This window comes from Pleurodeles waltl, chromosome 6 (assembly GCF_031143425.1).
Source record: "Pleurodeles waltl isolate 20211129_DDA chromosome 6, aPleWal1.hap1.20221129, whole genome shotgun sequence".
Classification (NCBI taxonomy): Eukaryota; Metazoa; Chordata; class Amphibia; order Caudata; family Salamandridae; genus Pleurodeles; species Pleurodeles waltl.
In genome coordinates, this window is record NC_090445.1 from 936,306,328 (window position 1) to 936,324,080 (window position 17,753).

General features: G+C 46.3%; 1 protein-coding gene across 1 annotated transcript in view; it reads right to left on the minus strand.

Annotated features, from left to right (window-relative positions):
• The window catches only part of STK32C (serine/threonine kinase 32C), a 1,425,916-nt gene that overhangs the window by 169,777 nt on the left and 1,238,386 nt on the right, over positions 1-17,753 (minus strand). Inside the window, exons 7-8 of the mRNA XM_069239751.1 lie at positions 2,625-2,728; positions 2,420-2,536 (exon numbers count right to left, since the gene is read on the minus strand). Of these exons, the coding sequence (XP_069095852.1) occupies positions 2,420-2,536; positions 2,625-2,728 (221 nt within the window). The remainder of the gene's footprint in view (positions 1-2,419; positions 2,537-2,624; positions 2,729-17,753) is intronic.

Below are 17,753 nucleotides of genomic sequence, written 5' to 3' on the forward strand. Positions count from 1 at the left end.
GAACTCCAGGCTGATGAAGTCAGGAGCCCTGGCATGGATGGTGTCGGGGCTACAGTGTGAAACGGGACAATGTTATGTGCTGTGCCCACAGGTCACGGTGCAGGCAGCGGCTCGGTGATAGCGTCCAGCGGGATCCGTGAGACCAGGGCTGTGGTGTGAAGCGGGGTGGTGCGATGTACGGGGGTCACCGGGTCACGGTGCAGGCAGCAGTGTCGTCATTGCTGAAGTGCTATCGTTGATAGGCCCGATTTGGCAGCGCAACATGGAATGGACTCTGTGCAGTGTCCATGGGTTGCTGTGCGGACAGGGATGCCTGGTGATGATACTGGAGTAGATGGCGCTGACGGCGGTGGACCGGGGCTGCAGTGCGGGAAGGGGCAGTGCTTTGTGTACCTCACAAGTGGTGTCCACAGGCCACGGTGCAGGCAGTGGCGCCAGTGTCAGCAGGAGCATCGTCATCAGGGATGCCCCAGCTGCGGTGTGAGCAAGGTGATGCCGGAGTGCAGTGCCCATAGGTTACGGTGCAAGCAGCGGCTCGGTGGTGGCATCAGATGGCAGTATCGGTGAGACCAGGGTTGCGTTGTGAAGTGGGCGGTGCTGCTCCGTGCGGTGTCGGCAGGTCACAGTGCAGGCCAGTGGCATTGTTGACAGCGTGGCAGTGGTTTTTCTTCTTGAACAAAACAAAACACGCAGTTCCCAGTGCTAAAGGCAGATGAAACTGAAGTCTTTGGTATCCCTGAAACTTCCAACAGGAGGCAAGCTCTACTGCAAGCCCTTGGAGAACTCTCTCAAACAGGACACACAGCAATGTTCACACTATTATCTCTTTTAAGACAGAAGCAGCAACTGCAGGCCAACCCAGCAAAGCACACACAGCAAAGGGGCAGTACTCCTCCTCCAGCTCTTCCGCTTTTCTCCTTGGCAGAAGTTCCTCTTAATCCAGAAAGATTCTAAAAGTCTGGGGTTTTGGGTCCACTACTTATACCCCTTTCTGTCTTTGATGTAGGCATACTTCAAAGGAAAGTCTCTTGTTCACAAGATTCCGCCATGCCCAGGCCTGACCCCAGACACACTCCAGGGGGTCGGAGACTGCATTGTGTGAGGGCAGGCACTGCCCTTTCAGGTGTAAGCGACTACTCCTCCCTTCACCCTAGCCCAGATAGCCCATCAGGATATGTAGGCTACACCCCAGCTCCCTTTCTGTCACACTCTAGAGGGAATTCACAACAGTCCAAATGTCAGTCTGACCCAGGCGTGGAATACACAAGCAGGCAGAGGCACAGAATGGTTTAAGCAAGAAAATGCCTACTTTCTAAAAGTGGCATTTTCAAGCAAACAATTTAAAAACCAACTTTACCAAAAGATGTATTTTTAAATTGTGAGTTCAGAGACCCCAAACTCCATATTTCCATCTGATCTGTGTAAAACACATCAGTACATGCCCCACCTTAAACATACACCGCACCCTGCCCCTGGGGCGACCTAGGGCCTACCTTAGGGTTGCCTTACATATAATAAAAAGGGAGGTTTGTGCCTGCTGAGTACGCTTGTCAGGTTGACTTTACAGTTTAAAACTGCACACACAGACATTGCAGTGGCAGAGCTAACACATGTTCACAGGGCTACTCGTGTGGGTGGCACAACCAGTGCTGCAGGCCTATTAGTAGCATTTGATTTACAGGTCCTGGGCATCTCTAGTGCACTTTACTAGGGACTTACTAGTAAATCAGCTATGTCAGTCATGGAGAAACCAATCACCAATGAAGTTTCAACAGGGAGCACTTGCACTTCAGCACTGATCAGCAGCGGTAAAGTGCGCAGAGACGATAAACCAGAAATTCTTTGAACATTATATTTTACATGAAACAATTGTGGCCATTCAAGAAAGGAGACTCCTTAGTCTACTTTATGTACCTTTGGTGATTATTACGCTGTTGCAATGCACAACACTTATTTTTTCCTGGCATTTGTTACTTGTACAGTCTTACTTCCTCCAGTGCTACACAGAACACCTACCCACATCTGTTCTCCTTTCATGCCTGTGCGCAATCATTCGAGGTCGCGAATACAAAACGTGTTTTTTCAAAGGGGACTAAACATTGCTTTGTGACTTTCTCATTACCACATCCCTTTCATTCCGGTATAGCGTGCAAAGAACGTATCTATTTTACATATTCATCTGAAAAGCGCAAATGCGTGCATACCGTGAGGATGATAACGCACATGAATATACTTACTAGGCATTGTTGTCCAATCAAATTCCAGGCGTCAGCAAAGTTGCTCTACGACTGTCAGTAGCTGAGTATCTGACTCAGAAGATTCGTATCTATTCAAAGTGCTTTATTGTATTATACTATTATTCACTTTAGCAGAAGGAATGCCTTTGTGACTTCACATTAGTAATGAAACGTGCCTTTACCTTTCGTAACAAAGCAATCATGTCTTTAGACCACACCGAGGCATATTGGACTGTCACTGTGCTGAATAATTGAATTAGAGATTCTACAGGGTTACTTGAATGGATGTCGTAAGGTCTCTAGAAAAGAAGAAAAAACAATGACACCTCGAGTCAAAACAAGCAGCATAAGAAAAAGAGCGAAGAAATATTAGTTTGTATCCCGTACCCATCCTCGAAGAAGTTCAAAAGCCATTATGCCCAATGACCACCAGTCCACTTCGAATGAGTACCCAGTACCGCCATTCATGAATGAATGAAATATCTCAGGAGCTTGAAAAAGGAGAAAAGAGGTTTTGTTAGACGCTTTTATAGTTTCCAATTTCAGTTTTCCAAAGGCATGGGCAAGTCATCAATACAGGGCAATTGGATGAGCTGAGTTTCCACTTTAGTCCAACTTTAGGTCTCAGCACCAGACAGCTCAAGTAACGAGTTTTGATTTTTATGATGGATAAACAAAGCGGTCCAGAGACAGTTTTATCCAACTTTAATGAAACATCCACAGAGTACATATTGGTGGCCTATAGTGCACTTTGGGGATTGGATAAATGAGTAGATCCTCAATCCTTTAGGCAAGGATGAGAGAGCAATTGTGAGGGCACAGTGCTTGACACCTAATATTGAGGATAAGGTGTTTATTGAAACTAATTTTTGATCGTGACTATTAGGGTCAGTGCCTTGCTCATGATTGGATGGCTGTGATATTGATCTCAATTGTCTGTACTGGATTCAATTATTATCTTCTCTATTCTAAATTTTGTACTACTCAGGAAAATTGTGGTCTCACTGTATTTAGGATGAGTTTTATCCTTCACACTTAAGGGGACTCTTCTTTTATTTGCTATTGAGCAGTGGAGTGGGAGCGTTTATGTTTCATTGATTTCGTCTCTTCTTCTGCGCACCCCATAGCATGCAGTCCTTTAACGACTCTCAGTGCTATGTGCCCCGCTCCCTGTCTCTTTTTTGTTCCTTCTATCTGACTCCGGTGTTACGTTATTTATTTAGTGTCGAGGGGCCGGCAGCTGCAAAATGTTACTGGGTTGCTTGTTTTCTCTTTTTACACTTTGTACACACTCGTTTTTCACTTTTTAAATTTTTTAATCATCATTCCATATAAATATATTACAGCGGTAATTAAACACAACCTGCAAGCAGGTCATGATGCACGTATCACATGCATCATGACGCATGACTGAGCATCAGTGTCTATCTTGGAACTGTTTTTTTGTACATGATTGCAGGATTTGGTTGCAAGACATTTGCAGATATGATGTCCCCTGTGTTGAGTACACCACAACCTCCTATTCCTCAAAGAATAATGTGTCATTGTTTGGAAAAGCAGTGAAAGGTGGGAGTCACCTATTTCTTATTGGAGAAGCAAGCTTACATTGTGTTTACCTTTTTATGCTTGCTAGGGTTTCCTGGTAAGCATAAACCATTTTACAGAGGCAGAGACATGTTCCATGAGTGTGAATCCCTCTGCATGATTTGTCTTAGGACCTTGGGAATAACCTCAATATGTAGGTTCACGGCCATCTAAAACTCCACTCTCTTCAATCTCCATCTTAAAAAGGTCATAAATTTACTCCAGCACAGGGATGGAATAGCTCCTTTTTCAGGATGGGAAGAAAGTTGATCACACCCAGATTTGCTGGAGTTGTAGGTGAAGGGTGTTCTCCCTGAGGAACCCTAAAAAAATTGTGTATTTGCACAGAAGGCTCTGCTCCCCCAGTACTGAGTAACCTGCTATGTAGAACCACCTACAGAGGGAATAGGAGCCTGTTGTAGGCGGCACGTTCTGGTTGGCTGTGGTGGGGACCTAGCCAGTCCGAACCTACCACTCCAATCAGGGGTGGGTGATGACATGCACTGTATAACCTGCGCTCACCCTTGAGTAGCTTGGCACTGAGCAGTCAGGCTTATCACAGAGGCAATGTGTAAAGCATTGGCACAGCACTCTAACACAATAAATACACTGAGCGTCACAAAAAAGCATTTACACATGTGGTAGTTAACACAGTTTGTATTCACTACACAATAATTAACACAATATACAAATCATGAACTTCTGGGCGTAAATCACACTACGTAATATTAGTAGCAGCAGTAAGCCCAACTATATTAAATTGACTTCAGTAGCATTCACATTTGGGAGACATCCAGCGTTACAACTCCCAGCACACTTATGTGGTGCGATATACTGTCAGAACTAGGCCCACCCTGGCAATTATAATACAATATCACACAGTTATAGGATGCACCCAGGTCACAATAGTATAAGGACCATATACACACTGATAAAGACAACACTTTTAGCAGCACCGTAGACCAAGGGCACACAAGTAGATCCAAGGTCTAATTTACTATCCAGTTGGCAAGAAATCAACGTGTAAAGTGGCACCGCCAGTCAATGTAATCACTAGCAGGCAGTCTTCAGGCAAGCACTCCCACATGCACACATTCACTCAGCACCCATCAGGCAGATCAGTATGAAATACACTTACACATACAGACACACATGCAACACTGTCATGTGGTGCAACTGCTATCCGGCAGGTCAGTTGGTAGCACAATGCAGACCCCGTGGCCCAAGCCTTCCTCCACCTTCATCTCACCCCAACTACCCCACACCCACAGTTTAGAAAGAGATCACCCCCCCAAGAGTAGGCTGCTCTCGCCAGCGTCACACTTAGTTGAGGTCCCCGGGAAAATGGTGGGGGGTAGATAGCAGGACTGATTATGAGGCAGTAGACAAGCAAAAGGGGGTTGGCCAGCACTCAGGAAGTTCACCCACAGGATGTGGAGCAGGAGTGGCTGAGGGCAATAGTTCATTCGATTAAGGAATTCTGTAATGTGCCTTCTGGCACCAGCCCAGTTCTGCAAAGCACCAGGAGGGATTGAAAGTGGATCGTGCAGTCTCTTGACCCGCTTACTTTTCCTCTCAGAAGCATTCCTCCAGCCCAGTCAATTACTCTCTCCACCCGGACCGGGTAATACTACCTGGCTCACTCTGATGTCGGGGCAGAGTGAGGAGACAGCAGGTAGTTCATCACATAGAGGGCCCAAAAGGAACGATTGATGAAGAGAGCAATGTAGCAGGGGATCCTCTCGGAAGATAGAGGTTCCCCAACAGGTATTCATTGAGCTGAGTTGTGATGAGGCAATCCATGTGCAACATCTGCTGTGGAATGATCCGAGTCCCACCAGACAGTTCGGGTTACACACACAATGATGAGTTGCAATTTCTGTGCTACCTTGGAAATGAGGCATAATGCGTGGTGTACGTTGACATGGGTCGCACCAGACAACTCCAATCACTTGGGATGAAAACTTACCAATCCTGTGCCTCCCAAAAAATGAGGCACAACGCCTGGGGCAAGTTGATATGAGTTGCACCAGACAGTTCTGCTCACACACAACTGAAGAGATGCAAGTTCAGTATCTCCCTAGAAATTAGGTATAATGTCCGGTGAGAGTTGATACGAGTCTTACCAGGCAGTTCCTACAACACACACACAGGGTCCAGTAATGCTGCATGAGGTAGAAGGAAGCACTACTATGGTTACACTCCACGTCTGAGGGTCGAAACCTGTGAGTCAGACACTGCATGCAATGAGCATGCAATCGGTGAGACGCACAAGAAGATGCAGCATGATCAACAAAGCGAGCCATGTGGGGTCCCGCAACTGGTGAATCTGCTCACCACCAACAAGATGCTTATGTGTGCTGAGGCCCCATGATGCAGGGGGTACTCTCCTTAGATGTGGGCAATGCATTTGGGGTCCTACTCCAGGCAATCTGGTCTCCAGGCACAATTCTTAACTTCACACTCATGCTGTGCTTTCATTTGAAATCCAGCAGACAATGTGACAGTTGTGTTTGAACCGCTCTCCAGGTGTCACAAGCAGATGGTGTGGGTCCCTCACGTGAGGTCTTTGATGTCCCCGAGACTTTGATAGAGAACAGGGGGAAAGCCAACAAACCCTTGGAGAGCACACTTCAGGGCACCATACAGCAGCAGGCAGTCTGCCATGGCCAGCCATGATTCAGGAAGGATGTGCGGTCCCTTCCAAGGGCAGTTATCCTCCTTGTGCACAACAGATTCCTCTGGCAGTGTGCTCCACATGGTCCAGGGTCTCTGGTCTCTGGTCCCTGCCAGTGTATCTCTACCCTGCTGCAGTATGGCACCAGTAGTTATACTGTAGTGTGATTTTGAAGTTGGGAGTGGTTTCAAGGTTCTTCCTTTGAACCACAGATGTCTCCCCTAAATTTCAGTCCTGTCTGCCATGCAGCCATGGAATGCAAATCTTAATCTGTAGTGGACCCATGATCTGGCCCTTTGAGGACAAGTGTCAAAACCTCTCCCTCCAATCTACCTAGCCAGGCCTTCAAATGGCAGAGGTCTGTTTTTCCATTTGTGTGCCCATTGTTTATAGCGGTCACTGAGGAATGCACAGATGTGCTCCCCCAAAGTCCAGTGTTGATTGGAGCCAGGCAGAAAGGCACAGAACAAACTCTAGAGCAGTAAAATGGCCACTTTCCAGAAGTGCCATTTCTCAGCTATTAAAGACAAAACCACCCTTAAAATAGAAAGGAGTTCATCACTGAGAATCCAATTATAGGAAACATTATGAGGCTTCTCCACTGAAATCCGCTATTGCAGTTGGGAGTGATTTCACTCATCCCCCAGTGTTAGCCTATGGGGAGTGCAACCCTTAGAGGTAGTGAGAACATACATGGGTATTCCTCACCACATTTAGAAACACCCTTGGTGCAAGTGTGTACACAACGACCTGCAGTGGTAGGTTGGACACTTGTTAAAGACTGTTGTGGAAGTGCGTACAAACGAGCCTGCAATGGCAGGCACAGCACATGTCAAAACAACATTGTGTCAGTGCACACACACTAGTGTGCGCCACTTCTAACATACATAGGAAGGGTACACACACTTTCACACTGTATTACAGGGGGAAAGTACCCAGGGCCCTAAGGCCACTAAAAGAGAATCAGCAACACCTACGGAAAGAGCTGATCTCCTAGGCAGGGACGTGGGGGTTCTTCACTACCCGGGCCTGGAACAGCCATGTGTACCCTCTCTGCCTTCTGCCTGTCACCTTCTCTGCCTTTCAGGGGGTACCCTGGGGGTAGTGTAAGGCCCACTCAGGGTTGGCCAGGGAGTAAGAAATGCCACCCTAAGTGCCAGCGCAACTGCGCCAACCCAGGCCTGCAATGGCAGACCTGGTACACGGTTGACAGGTTATTCTGGTGGGTGGCACACTCAATGCAGCATCCCACTAGTAGGAGGGCCATACCCACCCCAGGATTGTGGTGTACCTTTTTACAGGGCACTCCTGGCTACACACCTCAACCAACCATGTAAGTGGCACTTCCTGGAATGTGCAGGAAGGGCATGTGCACTTTCCCACTTCAGTACAGTGGGAAAGTGCCACGAGTCCTAAGACTATAGAGGGTCAGCAAAAAACTGGGAGGAAAAAGCAAAAAGTTTCAGGGAAATCCCCTAAGAAGGGCCATGTCCAACAGAGCCTGTAAGGAAAGTAACATGGCTCCCCTCACTGAGGTTTCTAGGCTTGACTCCTGGGATTGTTTGTGTTATTTTAAAAATAATAAATCTGCAGATGCATGCAGGTGTAAAGATGTTGGTGCAGGTTTATGAGTCTTTTTGTGAATTGGGTCCATTGTATTGTTTCATTTTTTCGATTGGTATTTCAGTAAATAATATTTAGTGCTACTATTCCAAGTATCGCTGCCAGCTTTTGATGTCAACCAATACAAATACTGCACACTAAAACATATTTCAATGAGCTGACCAAGAGAAACAACAAATTTATTACTGCTGATACAAAGTTGTTTGGGAAACATACGGAGCTAAGGCATTCATCTTAAAGCATGTAACAAAGAAAACATGTTTTCGAATTATACACAGTATAGAGATCAAACCAACAGGAAAATCAATGCTTACAGTCATGAAAATGAAAATAAAATACTGGCACGGGTGGGTGTGGGTTTGCTCCATTGTTACGCTGTGCAGAATTGAAAGTAGTAACTACTAAGGGATCATTGTAGGAAATTCGATGCTATTTTCTCTTATGGGAACGTTTCCACTGGCCCAATAAGAATTGTATTTGTCAGGGAGAAAATCATGAAGGTCCCTATTTGGAGTCTAGGAAGAATATGGCAAGGAGTGAATCTTACCCATTCAGGATGAAATGAGACCTACTGAACAAATCCACACACAAACAATTTTAATAACTCAGAATCACTTTGCCCCTACCAGAAGAAATTATGCTTCCACCATCTTCTTGTTCGATATTAAACAGCACATCATTTATTGCAGGCATTTCTACAAATTTTCTGTGTCACTGAATAGCTTATGGATTATTTGAAGATGTATGTGAGAGGTTGGGAAGTAGTTTTGTACACAGCAGTATCAGCAGCAGCAGAATATCAGAATTCAAAGGTCTCTTTTTTTGGCAAAAATCACCCCAGCCTTGGCCCAAACCAGGCTTACACATAAAACCTATTGGGCACCTGCCAGGCTTTAAACATTAAGTTTACCCAAAAGGAAGTGGGCTCCTTAAAACATGTCCTTTTTTGCAAAACTCACCCAGCCTTAGCTCAAACCAGGTTTTGGGTCTGTGCATGAAACCTATTGGACACCTATCAGGCTTTGCAAATTAAGTTTATCCAAGACTGACATTTGTTGGAAGTGTGGGAAGGAAGTTGGCTCTTTGGAACACGAGTTCTTTAACTGTAAAATGATTCCAACTTCTTTAGGGCAGAATACATTCTCTGATTCAAGCTATCTTTGAAAAACCTTTTGAAATTGACTTCTTGACAATTGCCTCGTGAATCTCCATGACTCTATACTCATTGTCCCTCCCTGCACAGGACTTGTTACTACTGACCTACTGCTAACAGTGGATGCCAAGGTGGTCCTAATGGAGTGGTAATCATCCTCTGCAATCTACTTTAAAATTTAGTGGGACATGTATTGTGCCATTACAATTGTGGACAATAAAATGTACATGAGGCTCCACACTGCATCCAGTGCTAGACTGTTAGACCTGGCATCCTCGGCGTGGTCTCCCCTGTCTTTTTTGCCCCTGCTTCCCATGTTTTGATGGTGTGCTGGACTCCATTTTTGCTGTTTTTGGTACTCCGTGCACTTTACCACTGCTGACCAGTGCTAAAGTGCAAGTGCTCCCTGTGTAAAATGTATAAGTAATTGCCTTTTCCATGATTGGCATATTGGATTTACTAGTAAGTCCCTAGTAAAGTGCGCTAGAGGTGTCCATGGCCTGTAAATCAAATACTACTAGTGAGCCTGCAGCACTGGTTGTGCCACCCATATGAGTAGCCCTGTAAACATGGCTCAGACCTGCCACTGCAGTGTCTGTGTGCAGTTTTAAACTGCTGATTCGACTTGGCAAGTGTACCCACTTGCCTGGCCCAAACCTTCCCTTTTCATACATGTGAGGCATCCCTAAGGCAGGCCCTAGGTAGCCCCATGGGCAGGGTGCAGTGTATGTTAAAGGTGGGACATGTACTTATGTGTCTTAAATGTCCTGGCAGTGAAATACTGCCCAAGTCGGTTTTCACTGTTGCAAGGCCTATCTCTCTCACAGGTTAACATGGTGGATGTCTTTAAATAATATTAAAGTACAGATTCCCTTTGGGAGCAGCTAGACATGTGGCGTTTGGGGTCTCTGAACTCACAATTCAAAAATACATATTTTAGTGAAGTTCGTTTTAGATTGTGTGTTTGGAAATGCCACTTTTAGAAAGTAGGCATCTTCTTGCTTAAACCATTCTGTGACTCTGCTTTGGTTGTGGATTCCCTGTCTGGGTCAGTTTGACAGTTGGGCTGTTTGCACCTCTCCTCTAGACAGTGACACAAAGGGAGCTGGGGTGTAGCCTGCATTTCCTGATGGGCCATCTGGGCTGTGGGGAGGGGAGGAGTGGTCACTTATACCTGAAAGGGCTGTGCCTGCCCTCACACAATGACTGTGCTTTGCTGGGTTGGCCTGCAGTAGCTGCTTTTACCTGAGAGAGGAGAAAGACTGACTTTTGTGTAACTTACCACTGGTGAAGCATCTCCAAGGGCTTTAACTGAGCTTGCCTCCTGTTGTTGAAGTCTCAGGGACATCAAAGACTTCTCTCTGCCAGCTCCTGGGCTTTCTGCTTAGAATCCTGCCTGCCAAGTGGGACCCTAACCTTCTTCTGGGCCCTGGAGGTGAAGCTGGTGGAAAAGGACAGAAATCCACGCAAAGACTGCGGTGCGGGGAAACTTTCAAAGCACCACCCGCCTCACAGCTGATAAAGGACTCGGTGCTGGCCTCATGGCTAAAATCGATGTTCCACCTACATCGCAGCTGGGAGATCGATGCAACACGGCTGGAGAAATGACACTCAACACCCACAGCAGCTGCTGTTAACAACTCAAGCCCCAAAGCAGCGCAGTTTCTTGACACCGTGCGACTGGATTTCAACCCAACATCGCTGGGCACGGAAAATCAAAGAAAGCCTGCCCAGACCTGAGATGCCCGTCCAGATCAAGGTATTGCTCTTGTGCGGGAGAAAGGAAATGACACACGCCGACCCGACCGGAGGAGGAACGACGTACGTTCTCGCTTGTGGGTGAGAAATAGGCGCATCGCTGGCCATTTCCGACGCTCGCTTGCCCGTGCGGCTATATTTTGACACTACCCAGGTACTTTTGTGCAATAACAGCTTTCTCACTGTTTTTTAAGGATTAAGGTCCTCATTATAACCCTGGCGGTCGGTGTGAAAGTGGCGGTAATATGGCCAACAGGCCGGCGGTAAAAAAAAATGGATTTTGACCCTGGCGGTTACAGCCATCCAAGACCGCCACATTAACACTGTGTAGGAAAGTACTATCTTGCCTGGCATGTTACCCCCATATTGCACTCATAGTATGTGCCCTGTATGTGTTCCCTGTATGGTGTCTAACTGTATCACTGAGGCTCTGCTAACCATAACCTCAGTGTTTATGCTCTCTCTGCTTTCTAAATTTGTCACTGCAGTCTAGTGACTAAATTTACCAATTCTCTTTGGCACACTGGTACACCCATATAATTCCCTTGTATATGGTACTTAGGTACCCAGGGTATTGGGGTTCCAGAAGATCCCTATGGGCTGCAGCATTTCTTTTGCCACCCATAGGGAGCTCAGACAATTCTTACACAGGCCTGCAACTGCAGCCTGAGGGAAATAACGTCCACGTTATTTCACAGCCATTTTTCACTGCACATAAGTAACTTATAAGTCACCTACATGTCTAACCTTCACTTAGTGAAGGTTGGGTGCCAAGTTACTTAGTGTGTGGGCACCCTTGCACTAGCCAAGGTGCCCCCACATCGTTTAGGGCAAATTCCCCGAACTTTGTGAGTGCGGGGACACCATTACACGTGTGCACTATACATAGGTCACTACCTATGTATAGCGTCACAATGGTAACTCCGAACATGGCCATGTAACATGTCTAAGATCATGGAATTGTCACCCCAATACCATTCTGGTATCGGGGGGACAATTTCATGATCCCCGGGTCTCTAGCACAGAACCCGGGTACTGCCAAACTGCCTTTCCGGGGTTTCCACTGCAGATGCTGCTGCTGCCAACCCCTCAGACAGGATTCTGCCCTCCTGGGGTCCAGCCAGCCCTGGCCCAGGCAGACAGAACAAAGGATTTCGTCTGAGAGAGGGTGTTACACCCTCTCCCTTTGGAAATAGGTGTGAAGGGCTGGGGAGGTGTAGCCTCCCCCAGCCTCTGGAAATGCTTTGATGGGCACAGATGGTGCCCATCTCTGCATAAGCCAGTCTACACCGGTTCAGGGATCCCCCAGCCCTGCTCTGGCGAAACTGGACAAAGGAAAGGGGAGTGACCACTCCCCTGACCAGTATCTCCCAGGGGACGTGCCCAGAGCTCCTCCAGTGTGTCCCAGACCTCTGCCATCTTGGAAACAGAGGTGATGGGGGCACACTGGACTGCTCTGAGTGGCCAGTGCAAGCAGGTGACGTCAGAGACCCCCTCTGATAGGCTCTTACCTTCCTTCGTAGCCAATCCTCCTTTCTTGGTAGCCAAACCTCCTTTTCTGGCTATTTAGGGTCTCTCCTCTGGGGAATTCTTCAGATAACGAATGAAAGAGGTCACCAGAGTTTCTCTGCATCTCCCTCTTCGACTTCTACCAAGGATCGACCACTGACTGCTCCAGGAAGCCTGCAAAACCGCAACAAAGTAGGAAGACGACTACCAGCAACATTATAGCGCCTCATCCTGTCGGCTTTCTTGACTGTTTCCTAGTGGTGCATGCTCTGGGGGTCATCTGCCATGGCATGTGTAATCATTGCGGTGGTTCTTATTTATTTATGTTTGGAGACATGGGGAGTTCCTTTGATGTTATATTTCTTTGGCCACTATACAACACTTTGGCACAAAAGGATATGTGGTGATGGTTCTCTTCTTTTCTTTGGCAGTTTCCTGTCTAGTTTTAAATTGAGTTACATTTCAAACAGGATGTTGATATAATATTGTGGATATTTAACTGACCAAATAACTTTTGTGTATCTATCTTAGAAAATGAAAGGAAAAATGAATGTTATATATATATATATTCTATTTTTGTGTAAAATTGTACATATGTGTTTGTTGTGTATTGACTGTTGTTTGTTGTGATTTTCTCAGCCTTGAAGAAGTCCAGTCAGGACGAAACACGTGTCGGCTGATTGCTTTCCATTCTTTTTCTATATGTTTTGTGTATATATGTATATATTTATATGTATAAGAAAATATATTCTTTTTGTATTGAAAACTTCTATTTGTATGAATATATATTTCGTTTGGATAGTAATATTTTTGTGTATGTCTCCTCTTTTGGTCAGTTTTTTGATTATTCATACTATTTAAGAAAAGGAGAGGACTCAAATAGCATTGTAGTTAAACTTATTGTGATCCTTTAACTTACCTCATTAAGATATTACATTATCTTTAAAGTATAGATATAGATTTGTTGGTGTGCCCCACTGGTTTGTTTCATTGTTACTACAACGGGTTTACTTTTGTTAACCCGCTTTTACACATCAAGGCAACGATGTGTTTCAGTGTATGAGCACCCATAATTTCCTTTTCGAATACATAATTTGAATGTGCATTTATTTCAATTAATGAGTTGCCATTTGTTGTCAATCAGTCATCTGCCATCACCCTGCACTGGAAGCCAAGAAGAAATCTCCCGTGGGTCGACGGAATCTTCCCCCTGCTAATGCAGGCACCAAAAGACTGTATCACTGGTCCTCTGGGTCCCCTCTCATCCTGACGAGTGTGGTCCCTGGAACACTGGAACTCTATCCAAGTGACTCCCACAGTTCAGTGATCCTTCAGTCCAAGTTTGGTGGATGTAAGTCCTTGCCTCCCCACGCTAGACTGCAAACCTGTGTACTGCATGAATTGCAGCTGCTCCGGCTCCTGTACACTCTTACAGGATTTCCTTCATGCACAGCCTAGCCTGGGGCCCCAGTACTCTGTCCTGCAGTGCTCAACCCTCTGAGATGGCCTCCGTCATCGTGGGACCCTCCTTTGTAACTCTGCATGGACTCCGGTTCACAAATCTTCTAAGTGCCTGTTCGGGTACTTCTGTGGGTGCTGCCTGCTTCTGTGGGGGCTCTCTGAGTTGCTGAGTGCCCCCTCTGTCTCCTTCTCCAAGGGGTGACATCCTGGTCCTTCCTGGTCCCCAGCAGCACCCAAAAACCTCTACCAAGACTCTTGCACCTAGCAAGGCTTGTTTATGGTATTTCTTCGTGGGAACACTTCTGGAACCTTCATCATGGTGTGGGACATCTTCCATCCAAAGGAGAAGTTCCTAGTCCTCTTCGTTCTTGCAGAATTCCAAGCTTCTTCTATCCAGAGGCAGCTTCCTTGCACCTTCATCCGGGGTTTCCTGGGCTCCTGCCCCCCCGGACACTGTCACGACTATTGGACTTGGTCCCCTTGCTTCGCAGGTCCTCAGGTCCAGGAATCCGTTTTCAGTGCACTGCTGGTGTGTGTTGTTCTTGCAGAATCCCCCTATCACGACTATTGTGCTCTTTTGGGGTAGTATGTGTACTTTACTCCTACTTTTCAGGGTCTTGGGGTGGGGTATCTTGGACACCCTGACTGTTTTCTTAAAGTACCAGCGACCCTCTACAAGCTCCCATAGGTCTGGGGTCCATTCGTGATTTGCATTCCACTTTTGGAGTATGTGGTTTGTGTTGCCCCTAGACCTATGTTTGCCTATTGCAACCAATTGTAATTCTACACTGTTTGCATTACTTTTCTGACTATTACTTACCTGTTTTGGGTTTCTGTACATATAACTTGTTTATATTACTTACCTTCTTACTGAGGGTACTCACTGAGATACTTGTGGCATATTGTCATAAAAATAAAGTACCTTTATTTTTAGTAACTCTGTGTATTGTGTTTTCTTATGATATTGTGCATATGATATAAGTGGTATAGTAGGAGCTTTGCATGTCTCCTAGTTCAGCCTAAGCTGCTTTGCCATAGCTACCTTCTATCAGTCTAAGCTGCTAGAAACACCTCTATTCTACTAATAAGGGATAACTGGACCTGGCACAGAGTGTAAGTACCTCTGGTACTCACTGCAAGCCAGGGCAGCCTCCTACACACACCGACCACCAGGGTGGTAACGGCCTCTGGGCTGGAGACTTTGGTCTCCAGCCCAGTGGCCGTCACAATCCCACCCTCGGGATTACGACCCGGCCTACCACCATGGTTTTCGGGCCAAACATACCGCCACGAAAACCATGGCGGTAGGCACTATCAGTGCCAGGGAATCCCTTCCCTGGCACTGATAGGGATCGCCACTGCCCCCCTCCCCATCCCCAGAGTCCTCCTCCACCCTCCCCCTCCCTCTCCTGTCCCCCGGCACATATACACACCCACAAGCGCACCCATATACACACATGCACACACGCATACCCACCACCACCCACGCATGCACACATACATACCCACACACCGCAACACACACCAACATACCTTGTCACACACATGCATTCACAACATACAACACTCACAATCACTCATTCATGCATGCATCCAACGCGACTCACACACGCATGCACGCATACCAAAACATACACACACACACCCCCACATACACACAACACCCGCCACCCCCTCTCCAGTCAGAGAACCCGACTTACCTGCTTGCAGGGGGTCCTCCGGCTGGAGACGGTCCGCGGTGCTGCTGACAGCAGCAGCGTCTGCCGGCAAAACACCGCCAGGCCGTATCATTACTCATGATACGGTCAGCTGTGTTTTGCGGGCGTCGCAGTGCTGCTGTCAGCAGCGCCGCCTTACCGCCGTCCGCCGCCATGACCGTCTGCGGTGTTCCGCCAGCATTCTGCCAGAATACTGTCCATGGTCATGATACACGTAGACGGCTGGTAGCCATGGCGGCGGTATGTTGGCGGCCGTCACCGTGGCAGTAGGCGGTCAATACCACCAATGTTGTAATGAGGGCCTAAGACTCTTATTCTTTTTAAAATTCATACCTTTACTTGTGTATATTGGATTTTTGTCGTTTTGGTCTTGTTTTCCTTAGATAAATATTACCTATTTTTCTAAACCTGTGTTGTCATTTTGTAGTTCTTTTCACTGTATTACTGTGTTGGTACAAATACTTTACAACTTACTTCTGAAGTTAAGCCTGTCTGCTCATGCCAAGCTACCAAGGGGGTGAGCAGGGGTTAGCTGAGGATGATTCTCCTTTACCCTGACTAGAGTGAGGGTCGTTGCTTAGACAGGAGGTAACCAGACTGCCAACCAAAGACTCCATTTCTAACAAGTAGCATTTGCGTATGTGCAAATGTACACCTGATATATTTTCACATGTGAAAATACTTATGTGTAGGAGTGGCTGGGAATTCACAACATTGCAGCAGAATGTTGAGAACATTTGAATAAAAAGGTGCAAGGATAAGATAACCATACCAAACCTACCAATCCTGGCACTGCCTAAACAAAGGGAATGGTGGAAACTAAGATCCTGTCGGACTGCTTTACAGATGACTGAATTTCAGCAGGTATTAGGGTGACTCAAATAATTAAAAATATCCCTGTGATTGTAGTCAAATAAACCAGTGATCAAACCTAGGCTGTCCACCATTTGAACATTGGTCATCATGAACTGCATTTGGAGAAATATGTCCATGATGTGCAGTGAGTTTTCTTCTTGTGCATCAGGAATATTTCAACTTTTCACTCATATGGCGGTCCCCTGTAGTACAAAACAGCGATAGTTGCCCTGCACTGAAGAGAGAACTAGTGAGGTCGGTGACACTGTGGTGGCTAAGCTGTGAAGCCAAGAGTTGGCTGATACTCCTCAAAAGAAAGCCCGACGAATCCCCACCCCTAAGAGGGGAATGGGATCAGTGACTTTGACAAGTTAGAAACACCACCTATTTATGTCATTGCGTCTTGCCTGCCAAGCTGTAAATGATCTTCTCTAAATGACCCCCTTGGTGTCAAAGCACACTCACAACTCATTAGAAAATCGTAGTATGCCAGAATATTAAAAAAATATTGTGTTACATATATATTTGTTAGCTTAAGCATTGTTTACAACATATCACTCAACTGAATTTACATTTTCTAGTATGAACTCCAATAGACCAATGTTTTTGTAAACGATATTTGGGACACTATTCTTATCAGATGAAATTTAGGACACAATTTATTTTTCTCGTACAGCACTTTACAAGCTGTGGTGTTCCATTAATCTTTCTGTGTTACACAAGAGAGCTCATCATATTTTGCTGTCACAGATCTATGTTTACCAGGAAGCTGCGTGCCCAGCAACAATAACTTTCTCTAAATCGGACTTTAATATCAGCCATAAGGTGATTTACCAACAGTTGCTATCAATACAGCTAGCTGGTTTAAAACTAAGGACCACATTTATGGAAAGTGCGGCTGCACCGAGTGCAGCGCCACTCTCCCTGCGTCGCTTAGCACCCCCTACCACCATGTGTGCGCTGTATTTAAAATAGGGTGCACCATGGCACAGGGTAGGGGGCAATAGCGTAATTTTTCATGATGCTATTGATGTACTCTGCAGGAGTAGCGCCAAAATATTGGCGCTACTCCTGCAGAGTACATACGGCCCCATTCTAAAGAATGGAAGCCCCCTTTGAACGCCTGCTCTTAAGCAGGCGTTAAAAGTGCGGTATGAAATGGCACAAGGAAATCTCAT